This window comes from Squalius cephalus (genome assembly GCF_949319135.1).
Source record: "Squalius cephalus genome assembly, chromosome: 16".
Taxonomy (NCBI): Eukaryota; Metazoa; Chordata; class Actinopteri; order Cypriniformes; family Leuciscidae; genus Squalius; species Squalius cephalus.
Genome location: NC_137137.1, coordinates 28,747,334 through 28,765,773, shown reverse-complemented (window position 1 = coordinate 28,765,773; position 18,440 = coordinate 28,747,334). Strand labels below are relative to the sequence as shown.

General features: G+C 39.7%; 1 protein-coding gene across 4 annotated transcripts in view; it reads right to left on the bottom strand.

Annotated features, from left to right (window-relative positions):
• The window catches only part of espn (espin), a 106,184-nt gene that overhangs the window by 25,392 nt on the left and 62,352 nt on the right, over positions 1-18,440 (bottom strand). For all 4 annotated transcript variants that reach the window (XM_079896413.1, XM_079896412.1, XM_079896410.1 and 1 more), the window contains exons 8-9: positions 17,649-17,810; positions 7,593-7,818 (exon numbers count right to left, since the gene is read on the bottom strand). In XM_079896413.1, coding sequence (XP_079752539.1) covers positions 7,593-7,818; positions 17,649-17,810 — 388 coding nt within the window. The remainder of the gene's footprint in view (positions 1-7,592; positions 7,819-17,648; positions 17,811-18,440) is intronic.

The following is an 18,440-nucleotide window of genomic DNA, read 5'->3' as shown; positions in this document are numbered from 1 at the left end:
CCTCGAAGATCTAAGATTGGACGCAACCCCCCATCCTTTTTGGGTACTAGGAAGTATCTGCTGTAATAACCTGCCTCCCTCTCTGGAAGAGGAACATGTTCTATGGCCTCTTTGCTCAGAAGAGTTTGCAGCTCTTGCGACAGTACATGCATCTGCTCCGGTTTCACGGTAGTGAAAATCACGCCGTTGAAACGCGGAGGACGACGAATAAATTGGATTCTGTATCCTAACTGTACTGTGCTTAATACCCACGCAGAAACGCCTGGCAGAAGTTTCCACGCTGCCAGACTTTCTGAGAGTGGTATTAATTTTAATACTTCATTTTGAGGGGATGTTAGATGTTCCGTGTCCGGAATGACAGCCGGGAACGACGGAACATCTAACATTTCGCTGGAAACCGCTGCCCCCCGAGGCACGAGAGGTGGCGGGGATGGAGTGGTTTTGTGAGGGTAGCGGGAAGGGACGAATAGGTCTTGAACGCGCCCCATCCCGCGGGGGACTACCCCCACTAGATTGGGCGCCAGACCATCAGGACTTCTTTTTTCTATTAATAATAGTCCTGAGGTCTGGCTTGGGAGGTTGCTGAGCGCGGCGAGCCTGTCCCCAATCCCTGCGAGGGGGAGCACGGTCCGCTACGCTCTGCTTCTTAACCTCCCTGGCTTTTGAAGGACCGGGGCGGGGCTGGGTGGCAGACAGCCCCTCCCCTTGAGTGCGGCGAGGAAGAAACTGAACGAACGCTTCCTCATGTTTCTTGACTTCCTTAAAGCGTGTGACAACGGTGTTAACCGAGTCACCAAACAGCCCAGATGGAGAAATAGGAGAGTCGATAAGAAACAGACGATCTTTCTCTTTAATCCCTGTCAGATTAAGCCACAGATGCCTCTCCGTGCTGACTAAAGCAGACATAGAACGGCCGATGGCACGGGCCGTCTGCTTGGTCGCACGGAGAGACAAATCTGTGGCACGGCGAAGTTCAGTGAAAGATTCCTCATCGATCGTACTGCCCGCACTCAAGTCCTTCAACAGGTCAGCCTGGTACGCCTGTAACACTGCCATAGTGTGCAGCGCAGCACCAGCCTGACCTGCAGCTTGATAAGCTTTTCCCACTAAAGATGATGTAATACGACAGGGCTTAGTGGGGAGGGTAGGCTTCTTAATCGAAGATGCCGATTCGGGTGAGAGATAGCTCGCGAGCGTCTCTTCAACCCGAGGCATCTCCGTATACCCCCGCGCTTTCGCACCCACGATAGTCGAAAAAGTCGACGTCGAGGGCACAAAAATGCGAGAAGTATAGGGTTTACTCCATGATTTAGACAGCTCGTCATGGAGGTCCTCGAAAAAGGGGAGAGACTGATGTAATGTTCTCTCCCCCCTGCCACCGGACAGAAACCTATCCTCAAGCTTACTGGGTTTGGGGGTCTCTTGGTCGTGTGGCCAGTCAAGCTGTAACCTGGCCACCGCGCAAGTCACCACCTCTAGCAATTCCTCGACAGATCTCTTTTCGCGAGAGGAATGCTCAGAGGCTGGCTGCTCGTTATGATCTGATGAACCAAGAGATATATCATCCCCCTCGTGAACCGAAGAAGCACCGGAGCGCGCTTCGAGATCACGAGAAGGGATGTTAGGATCTGGTGACGCAGCAAGCGAAAGGGACGGACCTGTCTCTTGCTCGTCATGCAGATCCATACGAGAGCCCCACGATGGTAATGCGGGTGCGGACTGGAAATAGTTCAGGCGGGAGCGAAGCATCTTAACTGTGAGCTGGTCACAATGCTCGCACCCGCCCTTCTCTATAGCCAGTACCGCGTACTCTTCCCCCAAACACTCAAAGCAATAATCGTGTGTATCCAGCTCAGACATGGGACGGGAGCATGGAGGAACACAGCGCTTACAAAGCGCTTTGAGAAAGCTACTTTTAAAGGCGCTATACAAAATAAATTTATTATTATTATTATTATTATTGCTTTGTTGACTCATTTCACTTCTTTTTTTACTTTTTAAACTCTGTGATGTAGCGAGAGAGAAAAAGATTTTGGAAATGAGAAATATGAAAATTCTGCACACTGCCTGTAGTAAACTAACTCCTAACAACAGATCTGTATCAGAACGAAGGTAGAGAGAGAGTTTTTGACGCACACACTGCACAGTAATGGTCTGAAGACAAAAGACCTGACGATGCACCTGTGGCTCATCTACTTATAGCCTCGTGTCGTGGGGGTGTGCCGATGACGTCACCGACCGAGGCTATATTACCTCCGGGTCAATTCCATCGACGTGTTATACACAATATTCACAGCTGGTCACGATAAAATATGTTCCCAATGCGCTGAGCAGCGCAGCATCGATTGTAGCTTTCGAAAGGGAACTTAGATAGATGACATGACGCGTGACCTTTCCAACGTGATGACGCAATGTGTAGCACATCTCAGAGATGGTACACGACGAGCATTTGTGGTTAAAAAGTATATATATATATATATATATATATATACAGTACAGGCCAAAAGTTTGGAAACATTACTATTTTTAATGTTTTTGAAATAAGTTTCTTCTGCTCATCAAGCCTGCATTTATTTGATCAAAAATACAGAAAAAAAAATGTAATATTGTGATATATTATTACAATTTAAAATAATTGGTTTTCAATTTATTATACTTTAAATTATCATTTATTTCTGTGAAGCAAAGCTGAATTTTCAGGATCATTACTCTAGTCTATCACATGATCCTTTAGAAATCATTCTAATATGATGATTCATTATCAAAGTTGGAAACCGTTCTGCTGCTTAATATTTTTTCATAACCTGTGATACTTTTTTAGGATACTTTTATGAATAAAAAGTAAAGAAATAAAAATAAATAAACAAATGTTTTAAAAATAGAAAAATCTTTTGTAACAACAATATACACTACTGGTCAGTAATTTGGGGTCAGTAATTTTTTTTCTTTCTTTTTTTGAAATAAGTCAATACTTTTATTCAGCAAGGATGTGTTAAATTGATAAAATGTGATAGTAAAGAAGATTTATATTATTAGAAAATATTTTTTTTATTTTGAATAAATGCAGTTCTTTTTAACCTTTTATTCATCATATTAGGCAGCAGAACTGTTTCCAACACTCATAATAAATCAGAATATTAGAATGATTTCTAAAGGATCATGTGATAGACTGGATGTCACATGTGACACTGAAGACTGGAGTAATGATCCTGAAAATTCAGCTTTGCATCACAGAAATAAATGATAATTTAAAGTATAGTAAATTGAAAACCAATTATTTTAAATTGTAATAATATATCACAGTATTACTTTTTTTCTGTATTTTTGATCAAATAAATGCAGGCTTGATGAGCAGAAGAAACTTCTTTCAAAAACATAAAAAATAGTAATGTGTCCAAACTTTTGGCCTGTACTGTATATATATATATATATATATATATATATATATATATATATATATATATATATTTTTTTTTTTTTTTTTTTTTTTATTACCGATCGTTTCGCTAGATAAGTTCCTTATTTCTCGACTGGGATCGTGTAGAGACTTTGAAGCTGCATTGAGACGGACATTTGAACCTTCTTTGAACATTGGTATAGTTGGTTGCAATTGAAGTCCATTCTGTGTAGAAAAATCCTGGAATGTTTTCCTCAAAAACCTTAATTTCTTTTCGACTGAAGAAAGAAAGACATGGATATCTTAGATGGCATCGGGGTGAGTAAATTATCAGCAACATTTAATTTGAAAGTGAACTAATCCTTTAGTACACATGGTTATGAGTTTGTTCAAATGTATAATCAATAAATATGATGGAAGCATTAGAGATTCATTATTTCATGCTTGAGTACCTTAAAACACCAATTCTTTGCAACAGAATAAGGAAATCAGGTGTCCAGGTGTGGGCGTTCTGCCTATGTATTCATTGCTTTTGTTTTCTCTTTCACAGGCCACCATAGATGCAAATGGACGGTGTAAATAAATGGCTAGTGACTCTGTATAAAGTGTTACATTTCCCTGACATAACACTGAATTGTACAACACATCATGGATAGTGTCCTGTCCTGAAGACATGTCAAGTATCCCTTGGAGGAAGAACAATTAAGTAAATGGTAGAACACTAAACCCGATTTCAAAGTAACAATAGCCCATGCACATTAATTCGTAAATAGACTTTGGAATGAGCAGGCCGCCAGATCTCATGTTAACAGGCTAGAACTTTGTAAGATTTACCTTGTGGCCGTTTCTAAGTCTTCCATCTTGTGCTCTTGGAGAGCACTTGGTGATATCGAGAGTTGGACTGAACATGGACATGTCTACTGATATCCACAACATCTGGTTTAAATAAACGGTTTAGGATAGCAGACTAAACAGCATGAATATTTTAAATTGGATGTTAGATTGGTTGCACATTCACCCATGGCTGAAGATCCAAGCAAACACAAATACGTAAATTGACACCTATGCGCTCACACCAGTCATGTTAAATTTCATATTAAACATTTTAAAGGAATATTCTCTGTTAAAAATAATTAACAATCTGTCAACAGCATCTGTGACATACTGTTGATTACCACATACAATTATTTTATTGTTTGGCTTTAGATGGTTATATTACAACTGAAACTTGAAAGAGCTTGAGAGTGGCTTTTGCGTAATAAAGAGAAAATTGGAGAATCCATACTATTTACAATATTTCATAGAGATAATTTTTCCAAGGTCTGGCTCTCTAAAATATACCCTAACATTGATGACAAATGCAACAGATGCCTGGCTTCCACATGTAGTTTTAGTCAAATGGGGTCTCATTTATAAAACATGTGTATGCACAGATTTGATCTTAGAGTGTGCATTTGCTAAAATCCACGTCAACATTCAAATTTTTTTAAAACGGTCTTTGACGTGAAAAAGTGCTTATCGCCATGTCAGGTTCTAAACAGATGTACGCACTTTTCCTTGCGGCACAGAGTCGGAGTACTGCAGTTATTTGGGAATCTAAGCAATTCTTGCCACTCGCCATTCTCAATTAAAGGATTTGGACGTTGACTGGAGAAACCATTAAACTGTGCAATATTTATATATATTTTACATCTGGAAGAGAAACGTACGTACATTTTTTGTGCGTACATTCATTCTCTGAATCACACATTTGCTCATTTGAGAAATGATTGTAATATCAAATGTAGGATGGTGCCTATGCAACATTTTTAGACCCCTGGTGTTTTTCCAATGGTCTAAAGAGTTTGGATGAATTACTTTGTCAAAAGTACTCAAATTCAATGTACTGTAGCTATTTGCCCTGCTGCAATTGGTTGGTTTCTCACTTTTAGCATTTATCTCTGCATTAGTTAGATACTGTATACTATTTCACAGGATATTTATCAAATCACCAACTATTTGACAAAGGCTTTTAGATAGTCTAGCTGTGTTCTGATTGACAGGATCCTTATGCAGTGTTCACTGCTTCTGGTTTATCAGGATATAAGTAGAAGTTCACCTAACTTAATTTTTTTTTTTTATAAATGTGTTTATTCGGATCAACCTGCAACATCATCACCCAGGCAAAACTTTAGTCATTTATATTAGGGGAGATGTATATAACACTATACAAAACACTTTTCTGTGGTAATCCACATCCTGCAAAAGATGCCATCAATAGCCCTTTACTTGTTTTTAGCCAGAAATATTTCTTTAAGAATAAAAGTTGATCCTGGATTTTGGCACAATAAATGTACTTGATAAGGCCATCCTGGGAGTCTTGTTCCTGAGTCTTCAGCACAAATGACTATTTGACAAATCTACTGGCTATTATAAAAAAGCCTAAACAAAAGTATCAACGTATTAACTTATTTTGTACAATCTGTCAAAGCTGTGGCATAGCATGGCTGTATTTGTCATCACTTTCTGGCACTAATAATCTGCCCTCTAGGGATAGGAGAAGATTAAAGGGGTCAAACTATGAACAAAGGGTCAAACAAGTGAAAGGGTCAAATACATAACCCCTAAGTAAGCATTGTTACTTATTTCAAAGGCAAAGAGGTCAGCTAAATATAACTAAAGGCCTTCACGTACAAGTCTTAAGGGGTGGTTGCATTGTCAATGGTTAAATTCATAAAGTAGATAGACAAATCTCAATGCTGTAAGGCTAATATGCGTTCCTTCTCCATCACTGTATCAGGCTACAAATCACTGTCTACACCCCCATTAGTAGTCACCACATTGCATTGCTGCTCATTATGCAACTTCATTTGCGTAAATCTGAGCCGTGGTCAACTTTGTTGCATTGTCAATGGTTGCTGTCACTCATGTTGCCTCAATTCGCTAACTGAAAATAACTAAATCACTTTGTCATTGCACATTGCTGTTAGTATGCACGCCCTTTAAAGTTACCATAACAAAAACAGCCTGGTTAATTATAAAGCCTGTGACACACCAAACAGACATCAAAGAACCAGTGATGTTAAAATGTTGAGATTGAATACATTGCAAAGACTACTAGTACGTATGTTCTGTGCCTGCGTGAGAGGAAATAACTGTCTATACAGGCAGTATAGAATATAGTACATATATGGTATAGTCTACATTCGTCTGAGGGTATACAAACCATAAAGAATGAGAACTTGCTTAACATTTTGAATATGTTGATCAGTTTTTTACTTTCTTCATTCCAGACGTCCATGCTGTAGTGAAAATATTTGCATTGAAATGCTCAGATAAGTGAAGATGTAAAATTAAAAGAGCTGTCTGTCTGTACACTCCTAGCATCACATTTTTATTGCTTTCTTGCTCTCGTACACTCGTTCAATAAGTTGAACAGCCAATCAGAGTTGTCCCTTGCACCAACTGTCTGACGCCAATTCAAAATAACCAACCGGCCAAAAAGTTGCAGACAGAGTCCAAAAAGTGAAGACAGTGTGGAACAGACTGCAAAAAAACTAGACTGACAGCCGCTCAACAAAGGCTCGACTTTGGCCAATGGCTGACCGTCGGCTTGGTGTTACAGCCTTAAAGGGATAGTTCAACTAAAAATAAAAATTCTGTCATCATTTACTCACCCTCAAGTTGCTCCAAACCTGTATAAATGTCTTTGTTCTGCTGAACACAAAGGAAGATATTTTAAAGGATGTTGGTAACCAAACAGATCTCGGGCCCCATAGGAACTACCATAGGAGGCCCCATAGGAACTACCATGACTACCATAGGAAAAAAAATACTATGGTAGTCAATCCGGGCCTGACATCTGCTTGGTTACAAACATTCTTTCAAATATCTTCCTTTGTGTACATCAGAACAAAGACATATATACAGGTTTGGAACAATTTAAGAGTGAGTAAACAATGACACTATTTTTATTTTTGGGTGAACTATCCCTGTAAGGACTGTTTAATTGAAAGGCACCAAAAACAGAGTATAACCGCAAAAGCTGGCTTGTGTTGTGCTTTCACATTGACAATATATTTTTTACTTGGTATGAAATATACAATGAAAATGAATGCTGTTAATGCATGACCCCTTTAAACACTTTATATCATCATTCATTTCCAAGAGAGATAAAAGATTGTTAAGTTCTGGATGAGATGGTGTCAGTACTCACTGCTGGAGGAGGAAGACATGCGACGCTGGGAAGGGGCTGGTGTGCTGGTGGATGGGGGAGGAGGGGGCAGATCCGATGGAAGAGGTGGAGGAGGAGGTGGAGGAGGGATGAAGGTGCTGGTGGGTGGGGGAGGTGGTGGAGGAGGAAGGGGTAGATCCTCTGCGGTTCCTGTCCCGTTCTCAGGAGCAGGGGCTTTGTCTGCAGAGTCCTCCAACAGTGCTGAACCCTGTAGAGAGAACAGGTGAGCATGGATCATTCACATGGACTCCACATATCTTATCTAAAAACCTTCATTTGTGTTCAACTGAAGAAAGAAAGTCATATACATCAGGGATAACATGAGTTTGAGTAAATGATTAGAAAGTTTAAATTTTTGGGTAACCCATACCATTAATATACAGAGAGCACTGTAATTGAGTAAGGTATTTGTAAAACTGTTTCCCTGAAAATTGTGAACAATTTGCAACAACCCTTATGAAAAAGAAGTATGCTTCGAGTTCATTTTATAAAGTATACTTAAGTAATGTTCAAGTAGTACTATTTCAATAAATTGACTAAATTGGCTCACTTTTAGTACATAAAAGTATACGTTTGTAGTGTACTATAAATGCAACAGTAGTAAGCTTTAAGTGCACATCTAGTTCACAACTACGTTTCTCATTTGTACTGTATCTGTACTATAAGTGAACTTATAAATATACAAGTAGTTTACTATTTTAATGTGTGTAGTACATTTTTTAGTTTATGAAAGTACACTTTGTAGTTTTATACTGCAAGTATACTTGTAAGTTTTCTTTAAGTGAACATAACATACTTATAGTTTACTATTTATTCATTACTTTTATACATAAAGTATACTACTGTGTTCCAATTTAGGTATTCATTTTTTATTTTTTTATACTTGAAATATAATTGTACTGTACTTGAAAAAAGCAACATTTTAAACAAAAAGATGAGAAAATCGCATATTCTTGTCAAAGACCGGATTGGATTCAGAATGATGATCAAAACACAGATGGAGTAGATCGAGTCCATCAGCACCCCCAAAGCTTCACAGTCGTTTCCTCTTCATGGGTTCAACATTTAATTCGGTAACATTAGGCAGTTTTGATTTATATGCTGTTTAATATTTGATGATCGCGTTGTTTTACATTTGCGTAAGCTATCTTCTACTAGTTTCTACTTCTTCGCATGTGTTTTGATCTGGAGATTCTATACTAGAAGGCCCTGTCCCAAATGGCAGACTTCATATGCACTTTCGGTCTTGTAGACTTACAACGGTTGCCGTGTGTGTGTGTCCGTTAAGTCCATGAGACCGTAGGGTCTCTCATTTGTCATTTTAGGTTTCAGAAGTGTACCCGTGAGCTCCCCCTTTGCGGTCAATATGAGCGATGCACACTGATGCGAGCCGACAGTCAGATCGGCGTTACGTCACAAAAGTGCGGACTTGTAGGAAGACCGCGAGTGCTTAGGGTGCCATTTGGGACAGGGCCGAAGATGCGTAATAGCGCCCCCCTACTGTATAACAGTGAAACCATGGACAGACAGAATATTCCGTCAATTCGCTGATGTTGAGGGCATAGGAGAACATGGGTATGTGTCAATGCCGCCCATCGACGAGACGTTTGCAAACTATCTCGCGTCTGGGCGGGGATCGACACTGAGAGCTCCAACCCTGCCATCCAAACCTTTGAAAGCAACATCGTGTTTGAATGGCAGAGCATACACAGCAGCGGGTCAGGCTGGTGCTGCCCTGCACACGATCTGCTGGGGCATCTCGACCAGGGGGCAGGGATGTCCCCTGAGGCGGTTGCTGAGTTGCGCCGCACCACAGATCTTGCTCTCGGGGCCAATAAGCAAACTGCTACCGCGATCGGCCGGTCGATGGCGGCGATGGTGGCAACAGAGAGACATCTGTGGTTGAACCTGGCCGATATCAGGGAGAAAGATAAGGGCTTTCACCTCGATTCGCCAGTTTCGCCCTCCGAACTTTTCGGCACCTCCTTGGAGGTGGTGGTTGGAAGGTTCAGAGAGACGAAGGCGCGCTCAGCTGCATTTAGGACCTGCATACCGCTGAGATCCGCTTCCGTGCCCAGACAAGCGGGAGGACCGGGCCCATAATGGTCCGAGGACTGTAAAAAGGAACAGAGAGCCAGCGTCGCCTCTCGTGCGCCCCCTCCATGGAGGAGTAGGTCGCAGAAGGACTCCCGCAAGAAGAAGTATCTGACGGAGGTGATCCAGCACAATTGCACACAGTGTTGGTGATGGATCACCTCCCCTGAGGGCGTAATTATTTCTTAGCCCTCTCCTCTCTTCCACGACTCCCCAGGTGCTTCTTACTTCAGGCCTGAGGCTGGGCCCATGATGAGTGGAATACGATATTCTGATTGCCCGCCTTGGCTTGGTTAGTGAGAGTGCCTCTTTCAGGCATGTAATGGTGGTAGACCCCAGGTTCAGAGAGAACTGTGGGTGAGTCTGCACTTCGCACGCCACAGGTGAGCTCATTCTAGATGTAAACTATGTTAACAGCTAGGCTTCCTGAGAGCATTTTGAGGCCACCGCTCATTTCTACTGGAATGTTAGCGGAGCACTAATTGGCAGAACATCATTTAAAAAAAGAATGGAAACGTTGAATGCTGCCGCTTGGTTTATTGTCTAAATACATCTGTTTAAGCCCTCAGGCTATTAGCCATCACAGGGAAGAGTAGTTTGTCTCCTCTCTTAAATAATTATAAAAAAAAAAAAATATTAGCTCTGTTTGGATTTTTCATACAGGCTTAATGGTTTTTGCAGCACTCAAGGGAAGCACTCAGAGAACAAGCATTAAAATGTTACAAAATGAATGATCTGTTCAGGGCTTCAAGTGCAGGTCAGTTTCATCTGTAAATACTGTAGGATACTTTTTTCTTCGTTAACTTAGTATTGAAATGCTAGCAAATGTAAGCGGTAGGCTATAGCGCCCCATTACTATCGTCACTCAAAATACTGTATGCTAAAAGAGATTAATATTATTTAGTGTAAAGTTACATTAGTAATTTAGCAGACAAATTTGAACATTTATGTAGTACAGGGAGCAGGGAGACAGGAGTGATATAATACAATAACATTTTATTAGACAATTTAGAAAATTATGTCTGCCCATCTGTGAGGTTTAAAACTTTTTTCCTTTCCTTTTTTTTTTTTATCAAATGAAGGTGGACAGTCAACCTAGCACTAGCTATGGTGCAATGATGATTTTTTTTTTTACATATTGTATGAAATATAGTGTTGCTAAATGTTGGATATTTAAGTAATTTTAAGATAAAGGCCCCGTTTACACGATGGGAAAACGCAGATATTTCCCTGCGTTTTGGCCTGTCATTTACACGAAAACACCGTTTTTATCCCAGAAAACGATTATTTCTAAAAACTCCGGCCAAAGTGGAGATTTCTGAAAACGCCGGTTATGTGTTGCCGTGTCAACTGGGAGAAACAGGGTTTTAGGTTCTCAAACGTCACATTATGCGCCAGAAAATGCTTACGTCATGTGAGCGCCCTATGTTTATGTTTGGCTACTATTTGATCATGGATGCTGTTAAGGTGGTACTCATTTTTACTTTTGTGCAAACGCTTTTGGCCTGTTTGCATTTGCTTCGCTGTCTGTCCACACGAACGAACCTTGCGCCATGTCTGTTGTTTTGAAAGGAACAGGAAGTCGCTCGTGCTATTCGTTGTTGTCGATTTTGAGGATTCTGATTGGCTTGCATGGCTTTATCCTTCTCCCTACACTGGCATAAATACAATGGGCGGCCATTGTATTTATGCGGGTTGATGTAAACGACAACTTTTTTTGAAAACGATGTTGTGTGCACGATGTTATTTTTGAAAACGGAGGGGGAGAAATATTCGTTTCTCTAAATACCCGGCTATGTGTAAATGTGGCCAAAAACAACAACATTTTGTCATAAATATAATACTTTGATTTTTTACTAAAATAAATGTAGATTCTGGGCAAACAAATTACAATAAGGTGGTTGTTTTACACCAAGGTGGAGACAGTTCTGTTTGTAACATGAGGCCAGAAGAAGTGACAGGTACAAGAAAAATACGCACTCTTTATACATACATACATACATATATATATAACACTAGTGCTCCACTTAGTGTATGAGGCTGATGATACTGGTGGAAGGGAGAGACAGAGAGATATTAGGGTAAATGAAGAGAAGGAAAAGGGAAGTGATACCGTTCAAGAGAAAGCCTTTAATTATTTTACACGGCCCCAGCCTAAGGATTTAGACCAATAAATGTAATTTAGGAAAAAATAGGGTTGTCCGTGTTTCTAAATTTTATTTGGGTGCATAGGATGGCCTGGATGGGTGTAGGATTTCCCGGCCTGAAATTGTGTCCCAGTCCGGCCCTGGTGACACAAGTATCAGAAACTAGCCAGAACATGTTTTGAAGTGGTCATCTGTCATCTATTTTATTAACCCTAAAGCCTAATATATCATATTTATTACGTAACTTTATAAAGCCTCTAAATTATCAACATGATCAAGGTACATGCCTTCAGGCCTGTAATTGATACTTTAAGTACTAAAAGTCACTAAAAGTTATTTTTAGTATAATTCTAAAAATGTCCCTTTCAGGTCGTAATACACATATGTTTTTGCAGTGAAATCTTTAATGATTTGTATAAAATAAACATAAGAATAACTCAATATGAACACTTGCTGGACTGAAACAACTAAGGTTTACTAGATTATAGTAGTGTGCTGTACTGTTATTAAGATCTCTGAATTTCGTCTTACTTTTTGGCTATATAAATAGCACCAAACTGCATATTTTTGCTCAGTTTGGTCCTCTGAATAAAAACTTTTTCCCCCTCTTCAAGTGTGAGCTCCATATTGTCCTACTGTATATCATACTATATGAGCCATAAAGTAATAATGTATCAAATTTGATACAAAAAACATGATTTTTTGTTAAAATTTTTGTTAAAATATTTTGTCTAAATATTTTGATAACTATTATTTCATATGTCAGGCTTTACAGGGTTAAAAGTTCAATTTAAAAATTAAATTTTGGACAATAAATGATCATAGGCTGAATAAAATAACAAATATATTTCCCAAAACCACTTAATCTGACCCACATACCTCCCACTGCACACCGCTGTATGCATTACCACTGGTGAATACACAATTAGATCTAATTGAGTGGTTTGCTGGAATGACATGACATCTGCTAAGCTAAGAGCGGCAGTCCTTCACACTCAGAATCTCTAGAGACCACCCGCCCCTATCGACTGACGCCAAGTAAACAAGCCCTGACCTTTCAGCCCATGCACCCCCACCTCTTGGACGCGTGCCACGCACGTGCCAGTTATCCCCTCCCCTCCTCATCATCATCACTATCTCCACCATATGGTGCGTTTCATGTCCCATGCATGTCCGTGTTAATGGGTCATTCCCCAAAGGGACATGTGGAGTACCATCTGGTTCAATCAAGTGGCCAGATGCCCCACTGGGCATCTAATTGGCTCAATGAAGATTAGATCCAATAGCAGAGAGGGGCTATATGAAATGCTGATATCTTGCAAAATATTCTTTCTCTAGATATGACAGATTATTCTCCAAAAATTAAAATAAACAGAAATTGGACCTTTTTGGGTAACACTTTATTTAGATAGTCCACTTTAGACATCTTACTAACTATAAGTAACTATGCAACCTCGTGTCAAGTACTAGTCAGTATTAGCAGATTGTCTGCTTAATAATAATAACACTTTATTTTGATAGTCCCCCAACACACATTCTACTGACTATAGACCCCTTTTGCGCCGACGTCACAATTACGTCACAGCGTTAGCTGGAGGCAAAACAAACGGAAAACTGGAGGCGGCCAATACAAACCAGCACAGATTCGGCTACATAATAAGGAGCTTAAATTATTATTATTGTTATTAAATGTCATCTTGTTGTGTTGTTGGGTGCAAGAATCGACGAGAATCTACCTTTCTCGTCGATTCTTGCACCCTCCAATTCGAGTACAGGCTCCAATTTGAAATTTTAACGCATAATGTTTTCTAAATTATTGTGATTATTTGTGAATCATCTATGATTGTATACATTGTTTTGATTGATTGTGAACCTGGTAAGAAAGTGTAATCAAATACATATGCTGTATCTGGTATTTTTATTTCTAGAAAATATTCACATCATTAAAATTGCACCGCATTGTCGTCTTCTGTCTGGCCTTGGCGCTGGCTAGGCAGAACTGCGGATCGTAGGCTACCACACAAGTCTTGTACGTGACCATTTAGTACAGTTCTAAAGATTAATATATCCTCAGTTTCTCTTTACACTCAGTTTCTCTATCAGGTAGGTGTAGAAGTCAGGCCACTCAACCGGAGCGTTGACGTTAATCCTGTCAGATCGTCTATCCATTGACTGAGCGTGTACGGGTCAGCCAATCTGGGATGTCCGTTAAAATTGACTTTTGCAAATAACAATTGCGGCCCTGGACAGTGAGTGACCTTGCACATTAAGATAAAATCGGATTTTCTCCAGTCATTGTTAAAAAACAAGCTAACAAAACTTGCACACTAACGTTAATGAAGCGGCCAGAGGGATCGTTCTGTCTCCACCTAAGCTCCACCCACAAAAAAAGTCACCATGTTTACCAACTGAAAAAGGGTCTATAAGTAACTTTGCAAGTACATGTCAACTTATTCTACTAACCCTTATAACCATAACCCTAACCTAACCGTCTATTAATACTCTGGGCCCTATCTTGCACCCAGCGCAATTAACTTTGTACACCGACGCATGTATCATTCCTATTTTGCACCCGTGCACAGCGGACTTTTCCCTCCACAGACGCACGTCGGTAAATTAAGAAATTAACTTGCACTCCCGGGGGCGGTTCAGCGCAAAGATGAGGCGTGTTCCGGTGCAAACGTTCCCTGGTGCTATTTTGCAGGTTTAGAAAACAATTCCGCCACTGACCAAGAAAAACCTAGTCTAAAGTCAGGGGCGCGTTGCACATGTTATTCATATGCTATTTTAAGGGCGCGTGCTTGGCAATAATCAATGTAGCGTGTGCACAACGCGCATGCACTTTCCTTATCTCATCTACACACAGACGCAGCATTTCTCATTTTTAGAAAACCATACATTATTACAAGGAAAACTATTAACACAGAGGGAAATCATTGTTGTGTCCATGAAGATGTGAAAAAATAGGCATAAATCTAGCTTACACATTTACCCAAATTTTTATACGCCTGTTGAAACCGAAGCTAATTTGGGTGGGTTTCTCCCATCCCCATACAATGTCACTTCTCTGTCTTTTACGGCCCTGACGAGAATGTGAGCTGTGAACCGCTCCTGTCGTGCGCCTGGCAAATCCGCCGTTATAATAGCAATCAGCCATGGAACAAGCGCGCCTGCTCTTAAAGGGAATGTGAGATGTCGCTCTAATTGGTTTATTTCACGTTACGCCCAAACCACGCCTATGAATAATGAAGCTACTTCAGACCAACCCATTTTAGATTTGTGTCGGGCGCAAGAGTCATTTATCCCGCCGGTATAATAGCAACAGTGCCCAAGACCCACCCACAAAGTTACTTGCGTTTCACGCTTGATACTTGTGTTTCAGATCGTTAAAATAGGGCCCTCTAAGTGTTAGTTGACATGTAGTTGCGAAGTAGAATTCATTTAATATTCAACAATATTATTGATTTGACTGCACTGATACTATTGGATGAGAACTGAACTGAGTTGGGCTGCGTTTCCCAAAAGCACTGTATGCCTAAATCGATCGTAGAACCATTGCCACCAATGCTCTCTACGATCAACTTAGGCTTACAGTACTTTTTAGAAATGTAGCCCTGGAAGACGACATCACTGTTTATCTGCAGAACTGCTTTATAGATTAAATGAACTAATTTAATAATGGATGATCTTTACAACGGAACTGAATCAACACTGAAAAGACCTCCACTAAACAATGACACTATTTTCTTTTAGAGCTGCTGTACAGCCGAAATGAACTGTTTGCATCATTGAATCATTTTCCTGTTATCACTGTAAAGCTGCTTTTAAACAATCTGTACTGTATAAAGTGCTATATAAATAAAAAAAGGGGGGGGGGGGATATTTTATAGTTTAGAAATAAAAATGTAACACATTTTTGACATTATTTACCCTCATTACATTATTTACCAGGGCTGTGTTTCTCAAAAGCCAAATGGTGCCAATGGTTTTCACAATCTTCTTAAAATGTACAATCCTAGCTGCTTTTCAAATAATAAAAGTGGACAGAGATCAGGAGCATATGTGGTCACTTTCATTTGGAAAAGAGCAGCTTCAACATTTTGCTAGAAAACTCCTTTTTCATTCCATGGAAGAAAGAAAGTCATACAGGTTTGATACAATGTATTTTGTTGATCCTGGAACAACATTCCTGTCCAAAAACATAGTCCTAACCCCTAAATCCCTACCCATAAAGCTGACCCTACCCATAACGTATCCCTAAAATCAGAGGGAAATGACAGATGAATAAGAATGGCGTAGAAGCCCCTAACTCTTGTTTTAAGCCTAAACTTGACTTTAACTGTAAATCTATCCCTCAAATTGATTGGTTGACGGATTGGTTGATTGAAATGTAAATGTTAATTTTCTTTCCCATGAGTTATCCTTCATTTATAATAGGAGAAATCTGCGCTAGTAAATGGAGAGTTCAGGGGAAAACACAACAATTCTAGGCCCAGCCGTCAGACTTACATAGAACAATAAAGAAAAGGCAGTACTGTTTACCCAGTAGCCCAATGTGTTTACAATAAATGTTGAACTGCAATGCTAGCTCTGGGATGCCACACCTTGCATGGATTTATGTTGCAATGTGACAGGTGATGAAGTGAAACCAGCTTCATTTAGAAAGAAGACAGCTGACTGCCCAGGAAACTCCTTTGTGTTTTGGCAACCATTATGGTTGTGGTTTTCCAAGTCACATGATGTAAGGCATTGTTTTCTGCTATCGATACATTTATCATTCAGTTATTTGCAAGTGTGAGCATTTTAGTGTAGAAATGCATAAAGACAAAGTGTTTGTGCTTTGCATTGTTTAGGATCTTATTAAAAACTATGAAATGCAAGCATATAAAGCTTTTTAAAGGGGTCCTATTTTGCTTTTTTAATTTGACTCATTTAAATAATCAGTGCCCACAAAATATGCAAAAAATATGCCTGGCTGAGCTGCTGCTATGTCAAAGAGACACTGTTTGAAACTCATTTATTTGACCTTCCTAAGGCTGATGAACTTAGAGTGGTTAAAATTTATATTAAACACTGTACTGTAGCTTTTGTAAGCTCTCGCTTTTTGTAAGGCTGTTCACCACCCCTTAGCAAAATTAACCATGATTTTGTGATCGATTACTGTTTGTATTACCATAGTTTTCCAACAAGTATCATTAAATGGTGTTTAACTTCAGATCTAAAATGTATAAGAAAAAATAAATAAATACCACTCTGAAAAGTCCTGTGAAATCTGTGCTTGCAAAATCCATGCATGAAATCCGTTCTGGACGATCCTCTTGTTTGTTAACATTCTTAAGTCTGAATCAGGCTTGAACTGGTATGAAATTGACGCCATCCTAAATAGTCACATCTGAGTAGAGCTTGCGGTTATGGCAAGGGGCGTGACATTTCCTGAACACGCTAAGTGGTACCAATCACAACACACTGGGCTAGCTAACCAATCACAGCACATTTCATATTTCGGAAGGAGGGGCTTCATCGAAACAGGAAATAATCGGCACGTTCAGCATAGACTGGGGAGAGAGGAGCTATAATAATGTAAAATATGCGAAAAAGAATGTTTTTTTAACAATCAAGCATGAAAGCATATTCTAGTACACCACACTTTTTTATTCTGTGGCATTGTTAGTCTTACAGATATTATTTGACGTCCAAGTCCTGAGTCCAGATTTAAGATGTAGCAAGCATACAAATAACCATTCATCCTCTTACTGAAATAGAAAAAAATATGAACATGAATATGTAATTGCTTTACCTCTTCGTTGGGTGCCATGGCTCTGTTGGGGTACTGGTCCGTGGTATCGCTACCCAGGGTTTTGTAGTAATCCCCAGTGCTGGGCTGCTTGCTGAAGCTGCGAGACTTCCGATTAGAGTCGACTCTTCGAAGTCTTTCGTGGCTCTCGCCAGGATTCAACTCCTGCCGAAATGAACAGCACATGTTCAGAGATTGAAACAAAATAAAATGCAGAATTTGAACAATCAGTCATTGAAAGAAAATCATACGAATCAATCACTTCATCTCAGTGTTGGGGAACGTGCCTATGGTCTAGGCTTTACCAGTAATATGTGGATATCTGTAAAATCCAAAGAGTTAAAGTCACCATAAAATCAAAATTGATGAATCATATTTTTTTCTTTTAAATGTATGTGCCCTTTTTTGTATTATTCTTCAATAATAATAACTCCCTCTTGCAACAACATCTCTTCTCTTCACGTAAGGTGTGTTTACTGACGTTTACTGCCGCAAGGGCGGGGAAACCTGTTACTCACATGAGATTGATGCAAACAACAATGATCCAATGATCCAATCAATTCCAGATGAACAAAATCAAGTCCTGCCCAACATTTAAGACTTTCATTCATCTTCAAAAAACAAATGAAGATATTTTTAAATTGTCCCTCCATTGACAGTCCATACAATTATCAATTTGTTGCTTCAACTAATGAACTAATAGTAAAACTAATCCATATGAATTGAGCAGTCAAATTTTCTGAAGAGACTCGATCGCTTTATATGATGAACATTGAATTTAGGCTTTTACTCAAA